Source organism: Onychomys torridus, chromosome 3 (assembly GCF_903995425.1).
Source record: "Onychomys torridus chromosome 3, mOncTor1.1, whole genome shotgun sequence".
NCBI classification, from domain to species: domain Eukaryota; kingdom Metazoa; phylum Chordata; class Mammalia; order Rodentia; family Cricetidae; genus Onychomys; species Onychomys torridus.
Window position 1 is genome coordinate 135305410 of NC_050445.1, and position 17902 is coordinate 135323311.

At 43.1% G+C, this 17902-nt stretch overlaps 1 protein-coding gene across 1 annotated transcript in view; it reads left to right on the top strand.

The window, feature by feature from the left end:
- The first annotated feature begins 5474 nt into the window (after positions 1-5474).
- Kdm5a (lysine demethylase 5A) overlaps positions 5475-17902 on the top strand; it is a 91065-nt gene continuing 78637 nt past the window's right edge. The window contains exons 1-4 of the mRNA XM_036180890.1: positions 5475-6133; positions 7789-7866; positions 10276-10398; positions 17369-17539. Coding sequence (XP_036036783.1) covers positions 5969-6133; positions 7789-7866; positions 10276-10398; positions 17369-17539 — 537 coding nt within the window. The 5' untranslated portion in view covers positions 5475-5968. The remainder of the gene's footprint in view (positions 6134-7788; positions 7867-10275; positions 10399-17368; positions 17540-17902) is intronic.

Below are 17902 nucleotides of genomic sequence, written 5' to 3' on the forward strand. Positions count from 1 at the left end.
CAACGAAACCGAAAAACAACTCAAATCGGCGAGCGTCCACAAAATCCTACCAATCGCTCACGAGCTTAGGCGGCCTTTTGGGTTACCCACCAATAGGACGGTTGCAGCCCTTCCCATCTTGCCTTGCGTCTCACCAGGCAGAGGTTCCTGGGAAATGTAGTTTTTCTTCTGCAGCTAGCATTCAGCGTAGTAGACAGGATGTGTAGCGGCTAGTAAGTAGCTCTTGCCTGTTAGAACTCACCGGTTTTGACAACTTGGTCTAAACTCACTTAACCGTTTTTCTTTAATGAAATCTGTTGCATAAGTGACATACATAATCACAGAGTAGATCACAGGAATACCTGAGTGTCTTGTACATAGTGTAACCTTCAATTTCGTTTGTTTCAAAAACCCTATGGAATTGTGATCCAAGCTTGTCATCCTAACATGTGGGAAGGGGACTAAAAAGAATCATGAGTTCAAGGTCATCCTCTGCCAAACAGCAATTTAGAGCCCTTGGTTATATAAGCACATGACTCGAAAAGCCAAAAGAGGAGAGAGAAAGAAACTTCCATGACTTGGTGGCTTAGATGTCTCCAGTCACAGGATTACATATTCAAAATGTTATGTCTAGCCAGTCTCATTTAAACATGTATGAAGAGCTGAGAGTGGTGCTTCATGCCTTTAATCCCAGCACTGGAGGGGATGGGGGTGGGGATTAGGTCTCAAAAGAAAAGAGGACACATAAAAGGATTAATTCTGCAATGCATGTTAACATTGCCTTAAACTTTGGAAAGCTTCAAAATTGAAGCTTTCCTGTCTATGTCAAGTTCAATGGCTCACTGATAAGTGGAGCTACAGATTTTCAATGTGATATTTCAAATGACATTGATTTTCTTATTCATGTCATAGGAAAGGATAAAGGGAAAGTTTATAGTTTTTCCATCTTTGTTACTCTATTTTGCGTAGTCCCTGTGAAATTCTTGGAGTCAGGCTGGAGTGAGGCTTATAGTTAAGAGGCAGAATACTTGTTTGCTGTTTGGTATTCATCATTCCTGAAGCAGTAAATTCAATCCCAGGTTGTATCCAACCAAGCAAATAGCCATTAAAATGTGTTTTAGGTCAGGGGTGATGGGCTATGACTTTTAATTTGTTTTTTAAGAAAAGGTTTCTCTGTGTAGCTCTGTCCTAGAGCTTGCTATGTAGACCAATCTGGCCTCAAACTCACAGAGATCTGCCTGCCTCTACCTCCCATGTGCTAGGCCTATGCCTTGAAATCTCAGAATGTGGGAGGCAGACATCTCTCTCTCTCTCTCTCTCTCTCTCTCTCTCTCTCTCTCTGTGTGTGTGTGTGTGTGTGTGTGTGTGTGTGTGTGTGTATGCTTTTGTATCTGGCTTTTTTGTTTTTTGAGAAAGGGTCTCACTATGTAGTCAGGCCAGCTTTGAACTTGCTATGAAGACCAGGCTAGTCTAGAACTCACAGATATCCTCCTGCAGATATCATACACACAACACACACACACACACACACACACACACACACACACTCAATGGAAAAATGGCTTAAGAGGAAAAAATACTTGTTGCTCTTGCAGAGGACCCTGATTTGAATCCCAGCATCCACATAGTGGCTTACAACCATTCCCAACTCCAGTTCCAGGGGAATCCAGTACCCTCTTCTGGCCTCATTGGGCATTAGGCACACATTTGATTTATATACACACATGCAGGCAAAACACCCATAAACTAAAACTAAAATTTTAGTGTAATTTAGTATCAATACTAATTTTTACAAGTATGAGTCACTCATTCCTACACATTTCCAAATTTTAAAAGAGGAGAAGGAAGAGGAGTCTTAAACTTTCAATGTGGCCCAGGCTGGTCCTGAACCCAGAATCCTCATGTCTTACGTGCTACTCTACTGGAATTATTGGCTAACCTGCCATGCCATGTTCCTTAGCTTAAATTACTACTATATGGAGAATATCGCTATCCATCCACACGATCTATGTAAGTGAGAACTTTTGGGTCTTTCAATACTTTAAAATGTATAAAGGCTTTTTGTTGTTATTTTCACTTTTAAGACAAGATCTCATATAGCCCAGACTGGTTTTGAACTTACTTTTTAGCAGCGGAGGACAGTGAATGCCTGATTATCAGGTATGGCCATCCTATAGTGAGGTCTTAAAAAGTATTATTTACTTACGTATGTATCTATGTATCTGCTGAAGGGGTGCAAGTGCACTCAGAAGGTTAAAGAGAGCATTAGACCTCCTGGGAGTGGTTACAGGCAGTTGTGAGCCCCAGTGTGGGTAATGGGATCTGAACTCAGTAGCCAGTGCTATGGGCTGCTGATCCATCTTTATAATGGGCTTCTGGGGGGTTGTCTGTTTGTTTTTGTTTTGAGACAAGGTTTCTCTATGTAGCCCCATTGTCCTGGAACTCCCTCAGAGATCTGCCTGCCTCTGCCTCCCAAGTGCTGGGATTAAAGGCTACCACCTCCCGGCTATCATGGGCTCTTAGCAAAATGTTTGAGGACCAAACGGGTATGGAAAGTAAGGTAGGAGGAACTGAGTTCAAAGACAGCACAGGCAACTTAGCAAGACCCTGGGAACTGAGTTCAAAGACAGCACATGCAACTTAGCAAGACCCTGGGAACTGAGTTCAAAGACAGCACAGGCAACTTAGCAAGACCCTGTATCAAAAATAAGGTTTTTAAAAAAGGGGTGGACGGCTGCTGAGATGCGTAACCAATGGAGGCACTTGATGTCAAGCCTGATGACTTGAGCTCAGTTCCTGGACTGACTTCAGCAAGTTGTCCTCTGATTTCCACATGTGCATCTTGGCACTGTGTACTACACCTACACACACACACTAACATAATAACTTTTTCTTTTCTTTTCTTTTTTTTACTGCTCAGTGGCAGAGTACTTGCATGTAAGAGCCCTGAGTTAATCCCTAGTATTATGAAATCAAATTAGCCCAGTACTGTTGAAATTAAAGGCACTTCTTCAGAAATTCAGGTTTTTGTTTTTCAAGACAGGGTTTCTCTGTGTGGCCCTGGCTGTCCTGGAATTAGCTATGTAGACCAGGCTGGCCTCAAACTCTCAGAGACCTGCCTGTCACAGAGACCTGCCTCTGCTTCCTGAGTTCTGGGATTAAAGGCATGCAACACCGACCAGCAGAAATTCAGGTTTTTTGTTTTTGTTTTTTTTTTTTGGTTTTTCGAGATAGAGTTTCTCTGTGTAGCTTTGTGCCTTTCCTGGAACTCGCTTTGTAGACCAGCCAGGCTGGCCTCGAACTCACAGAGATCCGCCTGGCTCTGCCTCCTGAGTGCTGGGATTAAAGGTGTGCGCCACCACCACCCGGCTGAAATTCAGTATTTTTAAACCTTTGTTATATGATGAGATTTACCTCACCTGTTATTCTGATTTTGTGAGGTTTTATTGTATTAAAAAATAAGTTCAGTCTCGAAAAAAAAAAAAAAGTTCAGAAAAATAAATAAAAACTGGCCAAGCAGTGGTGGCACAGGAGGCAGAGGTAGGTAGATCTCTGAGTTCAAGGACAGCCTGGTCTACAGAGTGGGTTCAGAAACTCTGCCTTGAAAAAAATTAATTAATTAAAAATTAATTAATTAAAAAAATTAATTAATGAGTGGTGTATATTTGTAGTCCCAGATACTGGGGAGGCTGAGATCCTTTGGGTTCAGTACAATAATAGTCTGGATGACTCAGGTAGAACCCTGTCTCAAAAATAAAATAAATCAGAGGTCATATCTCACAGCCTTGCCAAATAACTACCAGACTTCGATATTAATTTCACACTACTCTAACACCGACAAAGCAAATTACAGATACATATGTGGCACTTGAAATGATTTATTTTTCCTCAAAAGTTGCCTTTTTTTGTTGTCATTCTTTTATCCCAGGATAAAAGACCTGGTTAGCTGAGGATGATCTTGAAATTATGATCCTTCCATCTCCTAAGTGCTGTGATGACAGGGATACTCTCCTACCTCTGCTCTATGTGCTGCTGGGGATCAACTCTCACTAACAAGCTATTTTGATTGCATGCTTAATGAAAAAAATTATTTTGATGACTTTTAAATTTTGAATTCCACTATTTTCTTTTTATGTGCGCATACTTTGGTTTTCTAGATTAAGTACTAAACAATCTAAGTCTTGTTATAAACTATTACTTATATACAATGTCATACCTTCCTGTGTCCATATCTGTTTGTACATCACTTTTTTTAAAGCAAGAAATGGAGACCAGACTGGAGTTAATCTCAGGAGCACATTTGCCTAATATATTCAAGGACTTGGGTTCAATTTTTAGTACCAGAGAAATAAGTGAATAAACTAGAGTCCATTTTGCCACTTTCCTGAGAAGGTGGGCCAATCTTCTGATTAGCAGAAGTCAACCATGTGGGTTCCAGAAATGAAACTCAGGTTTTCAGGCTTGGTGGCAAAGTGCCCTTACCAGCTGAGCCATTGTGCCATTGTTCTGGCCCTTGCCACATACTGACTGACCTGGAACTCAGTATGTGTAGCAGGTGGGCTTTGAAGTAGTGGTGCTCTTACATCTCCTTCCCAGTGTTGAGTTCATAGTCCTGTGCCACCACTCAGGGTGTTTTCTTATTTAGACAAGGTCTCCCCCCAGACCTCAAATTCATGTGCAGTTCGGACTGCTCCTGAATCATTTATCATTGTTGTGGGCGTTATTTACGTACACACACACACACACACACACACACACACACAACCAGGCATGCATTTCCTTTTGCTCCTGAATCATTTATCATTGTGGGTGTTATTTATGTACACACACACCAGGCATGTGGAAGCCACAGGACAACTTTTGGGAGCCTGTTCTTGCCTTCTTCATCTTACTGAAACAAGCTTAAACGTACAAAGGAATTATAGGAGCGTATACCAGCAACATGGCTTTTATTTTTTTGAGACAGGGCTTCATTATACAGCCTTGGATGATCGGAACTCTAGGCGTGCGCAATCATGCCCGGCCTTACACATAGAGGTTTCTGACAAGGTGACCAGTTTCATAGGGGAAAAAAAAAAAAAGTTACAGCAGGTCTTTTCAGGACCTGCTTACTTCTCAAGTGCGAGGCTTGAGGACGGCTGCCAACAGCTAGCCTAGCAAGGCCAGGGCGCTCTAGCTCCCGGTGGGTGAGAACAGCCATTGGCGGCTGCCGGCTCAGGCCGGCTCTGCGGCTCTGCCGACGGAGATGAACCGCAACCAAGCAGCCGGTCGCGGAGAAGCGAGAGCGCGGAGGACAGAGACCACGTTAGGTTAGCCGTAACGGACTCGCGTTGGGGAGATCAGAGACGCGGGGATGCCGTCAAGAGTCAGCGACTTGGCCGGACGCGAGCCAGCCGAGTTAAAAACGGCTCTCGCGGAACAGACGAGGCCGAGCGCCTGGGCCAGGCCCGACACAAAGAGGAAGAGGAACCTCCTCCCCGGAAACAGAACCTCTGCTCTCTGAGGCATTACACATTCCTCCGCGCGCCGGAAGAGCGCGCTCCACCTTGCGGGCTAGCTGCTCCCTCGCCTTCGCTCGAGGTCGTGGAGCCTTCCGAGGCCGCGCACCCAGCGTGGGCCGAGGGCGCAGAACTTTGGCGGGCAAGCCGAGAAGAAGCCACGCCGGGGCTGCCATGAAACGGGGGAAGGCGGCAGGCCCCGACTAGACGTCGCGGCGGGGTGTGTGTGGAGGCGGGGGGGATTCTGTTTCCTGCGGCGGCGGACTGATTTGGCAGTACGTTAACTTCCGGAAGCGTCCCGGCCCCGAGAGGAAAAGCCCTGAAGGAAACAATAACAAACGCCCGGAGGAAGCGCTTCTGGGTTTTCTGCGAGGACCGGTTCTCGCCTGAGAAGATGCTCTGCGGCCCCTGTGAGGGGACGTGAGCCGGCTTGGTGGCCGTCACCCAGCCTCGCCCCGCTGGTGCACTTCGGGGACCCCCTGGCTAGTGCCATGGCGGGCGTGGGCCCGGGGGGCTACGCGGCGGAGTTCGTGCCGCCGCCCGAGTGCCCGGTCTTCGAGCCCAGCTGGGAGGAGTTCTCAGACCCTCTCAGTTTTATCGGCCGCATCCGGCCTTTGGCTGAGAAAACGGGCATCTGCAAAATCCGTCCTCCCAAGGTAGCGGGGTCGGGGGAGGGGTGTGTGGCGGCCGGGGGCCGGGGACGGGACGGGACGGGACGGGAGGGTCGTTACTCTTGCTGTCGCCTTTCCTGGTTCGGGTCTTCTCTGCCTTCATGTCGCCCCTCCCTCAGGTTTTGGTAATCCGGGGCTACGTTGGAGGATGTCTCGCCTTGGTTTCTTAGGTAGTTTCACGTCCACTTTTACATGTGTGTGTGTGTGTGTGTGTGTGTGTGTGTGTGTGTGCGCGCGTGCGCGCGGAGAGGTCAGAGGACATTTTGTGGGAGTCGATTGTCTCCTGCGTTGTGTGGGTCTCAGGGATCGAACTCAGATTGTCGGGCTTGGACCTCACGGCTGAGCCGTCTCACTAGCTCTCAGGTCCGCCCTCAGACCAGAGAAAGTAGTGTCTCTGGGGCCTTTTCCTTGCAGAACTTAACTTGGGCACGGATACTGTTCCTTGGATGGGAGGTAAGGGTAACCAAAGGCTTCAGGCCCTTTCGAGGAAAGGTGTTTGACGTGTCACGTCGTGCGCTCATGCACAATCATTGTGTTTGCATACTAAAAACTACGCTTCTGTCGGCTCTTTTCTGTGTCCAAGCCTGCTAATGCCCCGTTTATCAGACCTTTGCAGGCCACTAACTCAGGTTTCTTAAAATGTCATCCGAGCTGTACTTGACCCCATGATGATGTCACTAGACTAGACCCCTCCCCCCCAGCTAATTACTACTGCAACTAGAGAAGGCATCCTTGGGAAGAAAAAGAGCATTCATTAATTATTTTTTTAAAATGTAGAGGTTTAGGGAGAATTGGTCAATAAATGGGCATAGAGGAAAACGTTGAAATCTCTTGATATAAGAAAGATTTCAGAATTGTAATATAAATAATCAAGTTTGCCTATAAGTTGGTTAATTATCCTCGATTTTTAAGGTTAGGAAAGCAGATACTACCTTGTGTGCAGAATTAATTCCCTAAGAGGTTAAGTTATATGCCCAAGGTCACAAGTATTTTTTCCTTTATTAATTAGACCAGTGCTTTCCAAATAATGTTGTTAGGGTGGGGAGAGTGCTCCAAGGCCCTGGGTTCAATCCCCAGCAACATGAGAGAAAAACCTTGTCCAGTTGTTGCTGGACGGTCAGCACCAGGGTCAAGTCAGATACTGTTCAAATGAGATCCTATGCCCTGTTAAGAGTAGAACCAGTTTCTGAGTGTGAACATTTTACAGTCTGTTTCCTTTTCTAGCAAGTATGAAGGTGATTTTTGTTGTTGCTATTGAGATGGTCAAGCTATGTAGTCTAGGCTGACTTGGAACTCTCGATCCTGCCTCCTGAGTACTAGGATTACCGGCATGTTCCATATCTAGTCACTGGGTTCTTTTTTGTTTTAAGTTTTACTTGGTAAACTTGTTTGTTTATTGGACACTGTTTCGTGTTTTCCAAGCTCTTGTGTTCTTTCTGGATAACCTTGGAGAGTGTAATTGTGAATTGTGGGATGGTAAGATTTGAGAATTGCTTTTCCAAGTATCATTAAAATGAAAACTTTCTTTAAGAATATTGTTCTTTCTGTCTTTATAGTGAAGACTTACATATGCTAATATGCTGTTACTATTATTTGTGGCAACTCCATGATAAATTACCAGAATAATTATTTTCTTTTAGGATTGGCAACCTCCATTTGCATGTGAAGTAAAAACCTTCCGTTTCACTCCCAGAGTCCAGCGCCTGAATGAACTTGAGGTGAGTATTAGACCAGTGTTTCTGCTTTCTGTTTTTTGTTTGTTTGTTTGTTTGTTTGTTTGTTTTTCTCTGAGTGGTGGTGGTGGTGGTGTTTGGGACTCAGGGCTTCACACAGACCAAGCAAATGCCTTATAGCTCCAGCCTCCTGATTGCTTGCCTTAGGATTTTAAATAGAACTTTGAAAAGCTCATGTGCTAGGACCCAGAGTTTATGTTAACTAGGATTTAATAGAATAATAGTTATTTGATATTTGAGAAAAGTGTTTTTAAGATTGTTTCAAGTAGTTACTACATTTTTTCTTCTTCACTTAACTGAGATAATAGAAAACTACTTTTTAAAACATATTTCCTTTCTTTTTCTTCTTTTTTTTTTTTTCCCCTTTAGTTTTTTGAGACAGGGTTTCTCTGTGTGGACCTGGCTGTCCTGGAACTCACAAAAATCCCTCTGCCTCTGCCTCAGCCTCCCGAGTGCTGGGATTAAAGGTGTGTGCCATTTGCAAAACATGTTGTGTGTGTGTGGTTTTTGTTTTTGTTTTTTTTTTGTTTTGTTTTTTTTTTTTTTTTTTTGGATGTTTGAGACAGGTTTCCTCTGTAGTTTTAGATCCTGTCTTGGATCTCACTCTGTAGCCCAGGCTGGCCTCGAACTCACAGAGATCCACCTGCCTCTGCCTCCTGAGTGCTGGGATTACAGGCGTGTGCCACCACCTCCCGGTTACATATTTTCATAATAGAAAATCCAGGGCTTGCTTTTAGAGAAGCAGAAGTCTGTCTGTCTTTCCCTTTTTTGAAACATGGTCTCATATGGACCAAGATGTCATTTAGCTTGATATATAGCCCAGGCCTACCTGAATCTCCTGATCTTCCTGCCTCTCTCATCTGTTGGAGTCACAGGTGTGCATCACTGCGCCAGTTTATATGATGCTAGGGATCGAACCCTGGCCTTGGGGAAGCTAGGCAAGCACTCCCACCGACTGAGCTGCTCCCCCAGCCCCTATCCCTCCACTCTCACCTTCCTGAGCCAGTCTTTCTTCGTAGCCAATGTGGTCTGGTCTAGAACTTACTATGTAGCCCAGGCTAGCTTTGAATTCATGGCAATCCTCCTGTTTCAGCCTCCTGAGTGTACTGGGGTTACAAAAGGCTTTTGCCATGATGCTCAGCTCCAAACTTGGGAATTTTTTTTCCTAATTAAATTTATGTTAGCATACAAAATAACGGATTTCATTATGATATTTTTATATTGTTAGATGTAAAAATGGAGGCAGCAGTGGTTAGTTAGTTCAGGAAAGGAGCTGACAAATAATTACTCTTTAGGAATGAAGTTTATTAAGAGAAAGGACCTATAGACAAGTATTGTGCCTTTAGGTAGGAGAACATTAGAAAGAAACAGAATCACATTTAAACAGCTTAACAGTGGTTGGAGAGATGGCTTTGTGGTTAAGAGCACTTGTTGCTCTTTCAGAGGCCCTGGGTTGGATCCCCAACATCCACATGGTGGTTTGCCACCTGCTAGAGCTCTAGTTCCAGGGGAATCAGATGCCCTCTTTTAGTATCCTTAGGCATACTACACCATACACTGTAAAAACAACAATAACAACAAAAATGAACCAAAACAGCATAAACAGGGCCTTAAATGGAGGGAAAGGCTTTCTTTAAACATCTAGCAAAGAATTTTATTAAGAAGGGTAGCTTGGGCTGCAGAGATGGTTCAGGGGTTAAGAGTACTGGCTGCTTTTACAGATGACCCAGGTTTAATTTCCAGCACCCACGTGGCAGCTTACAACTCCAGTTCTAGAGGTTCTGATACCCTCACATGGACATAGATGCAGGCAAAATACCAATGCACATAAAAATAAATCTTTAAGACATATAGTAATAATAATAATAATAATAATAATAATAGCAGCTGAAAGTGAGAGAGACAGCCACCACGGACAGGATGATGGGGAAGAAGGTGAAACTGAGGTAGACATGACTGAGGCACTGATACTTTTCTCCGATTGGAGGCAAAGATAACAAAAGGTTTCAGGCCTTTTGCTGGTCAGTGAGGTGTTGACATATTACAACATGATCATTATTCACAGCTGTCATTGTACTTGTAGTAGAAGCTCCACTTGTGTTGGCTGTTTTCCTTGTCCAAGCCTGCTAACATTCAGTTTACCAAATCTTCCGGCAGCCAAACAACCCAAGTTCCATACTAAGATCTACTCTCCTTCTGTTAGGGGATCTAATTATTGAACTTGGGTCATCGGGTTTTGGTGGCAAGCATTTTCACCTGCTAAGCCCCCTTGCTGGCCTTGCTTTCTCTCTCTCAGTACTGGGAATTGAACCTAGAGCCTTGAGCATGCTGGACATATGGTCTACCACTAATCCTAGCCCTGTGTTTTTGATTTCTGTATTTTAATAATTTTAGGCAATGACTAGAGTGAGATTGGACTTCTTGGATCAACTGGCAAAGTTTTGGGAACTTCAAGGATCTACTTTGAAGATCCCCGTGGTTGAGAGAAAAATCCTGGATTTGTATGCTTTAAGCAAGGTAAGGCTAATACTTGGCTTAGAAGTTTAACAGGAGCTGAAATATAGATCAGTGATAGTGAGTAGATGCTTAGTTTGTGCCCAGTCCTCCCATGAAGAAATTGAGCAGAGGTTTGTGATTCATTAAATTAAGAATTTTAAATAATCTTTCTTTTTTTGTGTTTATTTGTTTTGGTGTAGGTGGTTTTTGTTTTTTGTTATTTGTGTGTTTTTGTTTTTTGGATTTTTTTTTTTTTTTTTGGTGTGGGGGAGATAGGGTTTCTCTGTGTAGTAGCACTGGCTGTCCTAGAACTCACTTTGAATTACTTTGAAGTCCAGGCTGGCCTTGAACTCACAGAGATCTGCCTGTCTCTGCCTCCCAAGTCCTGAGAGTAAAGGCATGGGCCACCACCACCTATTAATTAATTAATTAATTAATTAATTTATAAAGATCAATTCATTCTTTTTTGGGGACAGGATCTTCTATATGGCTGGCCTCAAATTTTCTATTTAGACCAAGCTGGTCTCAGACTTTGTGTGTTTGTACACACACATGCTGCATTGTGCATATGTGGAGGTCACATCACAACCCACTGAACTGTGTCCCCAACCCTGCCCTCAGTGGCATCAAATTTACATAGGCATACAAAAGCATGCCTGACCTATAAAATTTCTTTGTGTGTGTGTGTGTGTGTGTGTGTGTGTGTGTGTGTGTGAGAGAGAGAAAGAGAGAGAGAGAGCAGAGAGCGAGCGCGAGCGCGCATACATTTGGAAGCAGAGAAAGGCATTGAGTGTTCCTCTCTACTTACTCCAGCAGTTTTTATCCTGTGGGTCGCAACCCCACACTTGTGCCAGAAAACTTGCATATCAGATATTTGCATTACGGTTCATAAGTGTAGAAAAATGAAGTAAAATGTAAAAATAATGAAGTGGCAATGGAATAATTTTGTGGTTGGGGGTCAACACAACATGAGGAAGTATATTAAAGAGTTGCAGCATTAGGAAGGCTAAGAACCACGACCTTACTCCTTTGAGGCAAGGTCCTGAAAACTAAGTTCATGAACCTGGAATCCAGCAAGCCCTAGCAATCCTCCTGTCTCTGTTTTCTACAGCGTTGGAGTTTCGGGTACACTTGAAACCCTACCTAGATTATTATGTGGGTACTAGTAGCAAACTCATGTCCTCACAGTTGCATAGCAATTGATTGTAACCACTGAGCTCTCTCTCTAGCCCCTAAAAGTTTCTTTTAAGGATTCTCTTTTGGGGCTGGAGAGATGGCTCAGTGGTTAAGAGCACTGGTTGCTTTTCTAGAGGACCTAGGTTCAATTCCCAGTGCCCACATGACAGCTCATAACTGTAACTCCAGTTTCAGGGGATCAGATACTGTCACACAACAGACATGCATGCATGCAGACAAAAACAAATGCACATAAAATAAATAAATGAAATCATTAAAAAGAAAAGGAAGACTTCTCCTTTGGCTAGGCATGGTTGGTCCATACCTTTAATCCTGTCACTTGGGAGGTAGAGGCAGCTCTCCCTCTGTAGACAGTTTTGTTTTTTTTTTTTTTTTTATGCTGCCAGCTCACAAAAATGACAGGGAGACTTTATTATTAGTTATGAAAGCTTGGCTTTAGCTTACTCTTGTGCCACTAGCTCTTAGAACTCAAATTAACCTGCTTTTATTAGTATACATTTTACCATGTGGCTTTTTACCTTTCTTTTATTCTGTATGTCCGACTTACTGTGTCTTCATGGCATCTTCTGTGCACCTCAATTCATCTCTTCCTTTCTCTCTCCAGAAATCCTACCTGTACCACCTGCCTAGCTATCAGCTGTTCAGCTTTATATTACACCAATTGCAGCAAATACATCTTCACAGTGTACAAATAACTCAGAACATCTCTCAGAGTGAGGCCATCTTGGTCTAAGTAGTGAGTTCTAGGCCAACCAGTGCTACATAGTGAGATCCTGTCTTTAAAAAAAAAGACCTCCCTCTCTCTCTCTCTCTCTCTCCCTCTCCCCCTTCCCCACCCTCCATCTCCCTCTTTCCCTCTATCTCCCTTCCTCTCCTCCCTCTCCCTCTCCCTGTCTCCCTCTGCCTCTGTCTCTCTGTCTCTCTGATTCGCACACACACTCTTAGCCAGGTATGGTATTATACATTTGTAATCCCAGGACTCAAGAGGCTTAGGTAGAAGTATTGCTACAAATTCAAGGCCAGCCTGAGTTACATTGGGTTCTTTGCCAGCCTGGGCTATTAAATAGTAAGACTGTCTCTAAAACAAACAGGCTGTGGAGATGATTTAGAGTTAACTGCTCTTGCATTGGACATGTTTGGTTCGCAGCATTCACAACTTCAACTCCAAGGGATCTGATACCTTCTTCTAGACTCTCTGGGCACCCGCACTTGCATGCATATACTCACACAGATACACTTAATACACATGATTAAAAAAATAATAAAAATCTTGTAGAAAAACAACAACCCAAAAACCCCCCAAACACTACCACCAAAACATTTAATTTAACTTCCAGTGATTTTTTTTTCACCCCCAATTAAAAAGTCAATACTGGTTGGGGATTTAGCTCAGTGGTAGAGCGCTTGCCTAGCAAGCGCAAGGCTCTGGGTTCAAGCCTCAGCTCAAAAAAAAAAAAAGTCAATACTGGGGGCTGGAGAGATGGCTCAGAGGTTAAGAGCACTGCTTGTTCTTCCAAAGGTCCTGAGTTCAATTCCCAGCAACCATATGGTGGCTCACAACCATCTGTACTGAGATCTGGTGCCCTCTTCTGGCCTGCAGACAGAATGCTATATATGATAAATAAATCTTTTTTAAAAATTAAAAAAAAGTCAATACTGGTTTAATCCGAAGTTAGATTGCATTTCTTTTTTAGAGGTAACCTCATCAGAATGCCAGTGTCACATTTGTAATTCATATTGTTTAATTGCATCTTGAGAAATCTAATTCCTTTTGTTGGGAATAAATCTTATAAAATATTTGGGATTTGGCCTTTTTCTCTTTTTAAAGCCTGGGCCTTTACTCACCAGGTAGCCTCTGGTGGCCTAGTGTTCATGGTGATCCTTCCACCTTTGCTCCTGAGTGCTGCAAATAGAGGCATGTGCCGCCATACCACCATGCCTGGCTTCATGTATCTTGTTTAGATACTGAAGAGAACTTACTAGAAATACGTTGTTAGGTTAAATTTGTAAGGATTTGTTGGAGTTTTGTCTTTTGTTTTTAATATCTATTTTTATCTTATGTATCTGGGTGTTTTACTTGCGTGTAAGTCTGTGTACCATGTGCACGCAGTGCCTGTGAAAATGAGAAGAGAGTTTCCAGTCCTTTGGAACTGCCATTGCCGAGAGTTGTGAGTCAACACCTGGGGGGTCTCTGGAAGAAGCAGTACTCCAGCTGCTGAGCCATCTCCAGCACTTAGTGCATTCCTTAGGTGCTAGTGGACATCTTCCCCTAACCGTTGAGAGTGCTAACGGTGGCGACCGAAGTGGACTCTTTGTTTATTCATACCCTGTGGTACAACTGTTCCTTAAATGCCGCTCATGTGCTGCTTCACGCGCTTTTTCTTTTACCTTTAAATGGAACGTAGGGCACAATGCACAGATGTGAAATGTTCATTTCAGTAAATGTATTACACATCTGTATGACTACTACCCAGATCAAGATCCAGAACATTTTTATAGCCTCTACAGGGCTCTTAACTCCAATGTCATGTTTCTTTTCAATCATTAGGTGATTATTTAATTAATATATTTTCTGGTAAGAGGCTCACGTAAAAAACTGGAGAAAATACTGACTTCCAGCATTAAATTTCAAAGTCGTTAAGTGTATGCCTTTTAAGGTTTTTTTGTTTTTTAAATACTGCGGTTCCCTAGTGCTTTTTTTTTTTTTTAAATATATTTATTAAAAAAATTTTTTTTCATTTTACATACCAACCCCAGTTCCCCCTCCCTCTCTTTCTCCCACCTTCTCACCTCCCTCCCACTCTACCCCCATCCACTCCTCAGAGTGGGTAAGGCCTCCCATGGTAGTCAACAAAGTCTGGCATACCAAGTTGAAGGAGAGCCTAGCCCCTGCCCATTGTATCAAGGTTGAGCAAGGTATCCTACCACAGGGAATGGGCTCCAAAAAGTCAGTTCATGCACCTGGGATAAGTCCTGGTCCCACTGCCAGGGACCCCACAAACAGATCGAGACACATAGCTGTCATAGTTTTTGTTTTTGTTTTGTTTTATCCTGTAAGTGGTCTTAACTGCTGATCCATCTCTAGCCCCATAGCCCTTTAAAAAACAAATTTATTCATTTTGTTGGTTTGTTTTTGTATTACTGGGGTTAGAATCAAATACCACACATATGCTAGTCAGACCTGCTACCACTCATCCACCTCTTCATCCCTCAACATTTTGTTAATGCTCGACACAGTTATACTTCTAAAAAAGAATAGTTTTTTTGTTGGTTTGTTTGCTTTTTGTTTTTTGGTTTTTTGAGACAGGGTTTCTCTGTAGCTTTGGAGGCTGTCCTGGAACTCACTATGTAGACCAGGCTGGTCTCGAACTCACAGAGATCCACCTGCCTCTGCCTCCCGAGTGCTGGGATTACAGGTGTGTGCCACCACCGCCCGGCTAAGAATAGTTTTTAAAAATGTCATTATGTTACAAAATAGTGTTTTTGTGTGCCATGGTGCATATGAGGAGGTCACAGGAGTTGATTCTCCTTCCACTATGGGTGCCACAGAGTCAAAGTCTCTCAGGCATAGGCCAGCAGGTACTTTTATGTGATGAACCATCTTGATGGCTTTTACAAAAATAAATGAGACTTCAAATGAAAATCATTCTCTTTCTCCACATCCATTTTTATTCCTCATACTAGTTACTTGCAGTTCTTTGGGATGTTTTTGGTTTTGAACTCTTATATTTCCAAATAATAGGTTTATGATGCTTTTCCCTTTACAGGTCTATGTGTTATATAGTAATTTTTTACTCTGACTTGTAGGTCTAAAAGACCTACGGGCCCCATGCAACCTAAGTCAGAAGCTCATTTTTTAGTAAAAGGGGGAGGTGGGTCCCTGGCTCCGGTTTGGGTAACTGTTGCCTTTCTTGCTGACCTTGACCTTGATATCCTCCCTATGCTAATTCCCTGCGAGATTCCATCCTCCTGAATGCTTAAGGGAAGCTCCTTGTCCGTTAATTGCTTAGATGCAGGATTGTAAAACATCAGGGCGGGGGGTGGGGATGGGTGGGGGTGGTGTTAGCTCAATGGTAGAGAGTTTGCCTGCAAGCGCAAGGCCCTGGGTTTGATCCTTAGCTCGAAAAAAAAAAAATCAGAAGCGAACTTCTGCCATCCCAGGTTCTCCCATTGTGCTGTAACCCTGTATTTAAGACCTCCTCCCTCCTCTATAAACGGCATTCGGCATAAGAAGAGGGGTCAAGAACATGATGGGGAAACCCACAGAGACAGCTGACCGGTGCTAGTTGGAGCTCACTGACTCTGGACTGACAGCTCAGGAACCTGCATGGGACTGAACTAGGCCCGCTGAATGTGGGTGACAGTTGTGTGGCTTGATCTGTTTGTGGGGTCCCTGGCAGCGGGACCAGGACTTATCCCAGGTGCATGAACTGACTTTTTGGAGCCTATTCCCTGTGGTGGGATACCTTGCTCAGCCTTGATACAATGGGGAGAGGCTAGGCTCTCCTTCAACTTGGTATGCCAGACTTTGTTGACTACCATGGGAGGCCTTACCCACTCTGAGGAGTGGATGGGGGTAGAGTGGGAGGGAGGTGAGGAGGCGGGAGAAAGAGAGGAAGGGGGAACTGGGGTTGGTATGTAAAATGAAAAAAAATTTTAATAAGTAAACATTTAATTTAAAAAAAAGAAAAAGAATATAGCCCAGTGACAGCTGTTAAGAGCACTGGCTGCTCTTCAGAGGTCCTGAGTTCAATTCCCAGCATCCACATGGTGGCTCACAACCATCTGTAATGAGATCTGGCGCCCTCTTCTGGCTTGCATGCATACATGCAGACAGAACACTGTATACATAATAAATAAGTAGACCTTTAAAAAAATTATTAAATACTTTTGAGTGCATTTCTTTGAAAGTAGATCCTATAACATTAAATTTGAAGATTTGATATTTATAAAACTCCTTGTATTCTTTTGTATGTTAACAGAGTATCAGTTTACTAAAAGGAAATACACATTTTAAGTCCAGAATAATTTTTATATTTAGCAGACAAGATATAGAATTAGGATGCTGGAATTTTACTTACTTGGTGAAACTTTACTTTTAAAACATTAATTTTGTGTGTATGCACCTGTTCGATGTTGGACATGAAGTGTTTGTGGAAGTCAGAGCATAATATAGAAACTGCTTCTTCTACCATGTGGGTTCCAGGGCTGGAACTCTGTTCAACATGCTTGTCAGCAAGATTCTACCTGCTGAACTATCTTGCTGGCCTACTTTTTTATTTTTAAAGTCAGGATCTCATGTATCCTAATCTGGCTTCCAACTTACTATGTAGCCAAAGATGACTTTGAATGTCAAAAGTCCTACTGCCTCCACCTCCTAAGAGCTGGAATTACAGGTGTGCACTACCACAACCAGGATTTCTGGTACTGGGGATCAACTCAGGGCTTCATGTATACTAGGCAAACACCCTACCTGCAGCTCTGGAGGGAAAGCTTTTATTTTTTGAGATTATAGAAGTTAGGATGCTTGGAACTAACATCTTTTCTTTTTTTTCTTTTTTCTTTCTTTCTTTTTTTTTTTTTTTAAAAGATTTACTTATTTATTATGTATACAGTGTTTCTGCCTGCATGACAGAAGAGGGCACCAGATCTCATTACAGATGGTTGTGAGCTGCCATGGGGTTGCTGGGAATTGAACTCAGGACCTCTGGAAGAGCAGCCTGTGCTCTTAACCTCTGAGCCATCTCTCTAGCCCCTAACATCTTTTCTTAAAGAATTACTATTTCCTTTTCAGATTGTTGCCAGCAAAGGAGGTTTTGAAATAGTTACCAAAGAGAAGAAATGGTCTAAAGTGGGTAGCCGCTTGGGATATCTGCCAGGAAAAGGAACTGGGTCTCTTTTGAAGTCACACTATGAAAGAATTCTCTACCCATATGAGCTTTTCCAGTCTGGTGTCAGCCTTATGGTAAGATGCATCATTGTTCTTAGAGTGCATAAATTTAATTTGACAAGTATAAACTTCAAGTGATATTCACTGTAAGTGATAAGTTTATGCATGGCAAAGTGAGGATAGCTTTCTCTAAGCACCAAATTTTGAGAAGAAAAAGTTTAAAAGTTAGCTATTTCTAGTGGTTTACAGGGTAAAGGATAATGGCAATGAAGGGTGTCATCATACCTTCATGGTTTCAGGAAAAAGGTTTTGGTCTGTTTTGTTATTTTTTTTGAGACAATGTCTCACTGTGTGAGCTGCTATGCCTAGACCCAACCCCTCTTTTCTAATGTTGCCTAGACCTTAAGGCAGACATTTCAGAGGTTCTTTTTGAGGCTG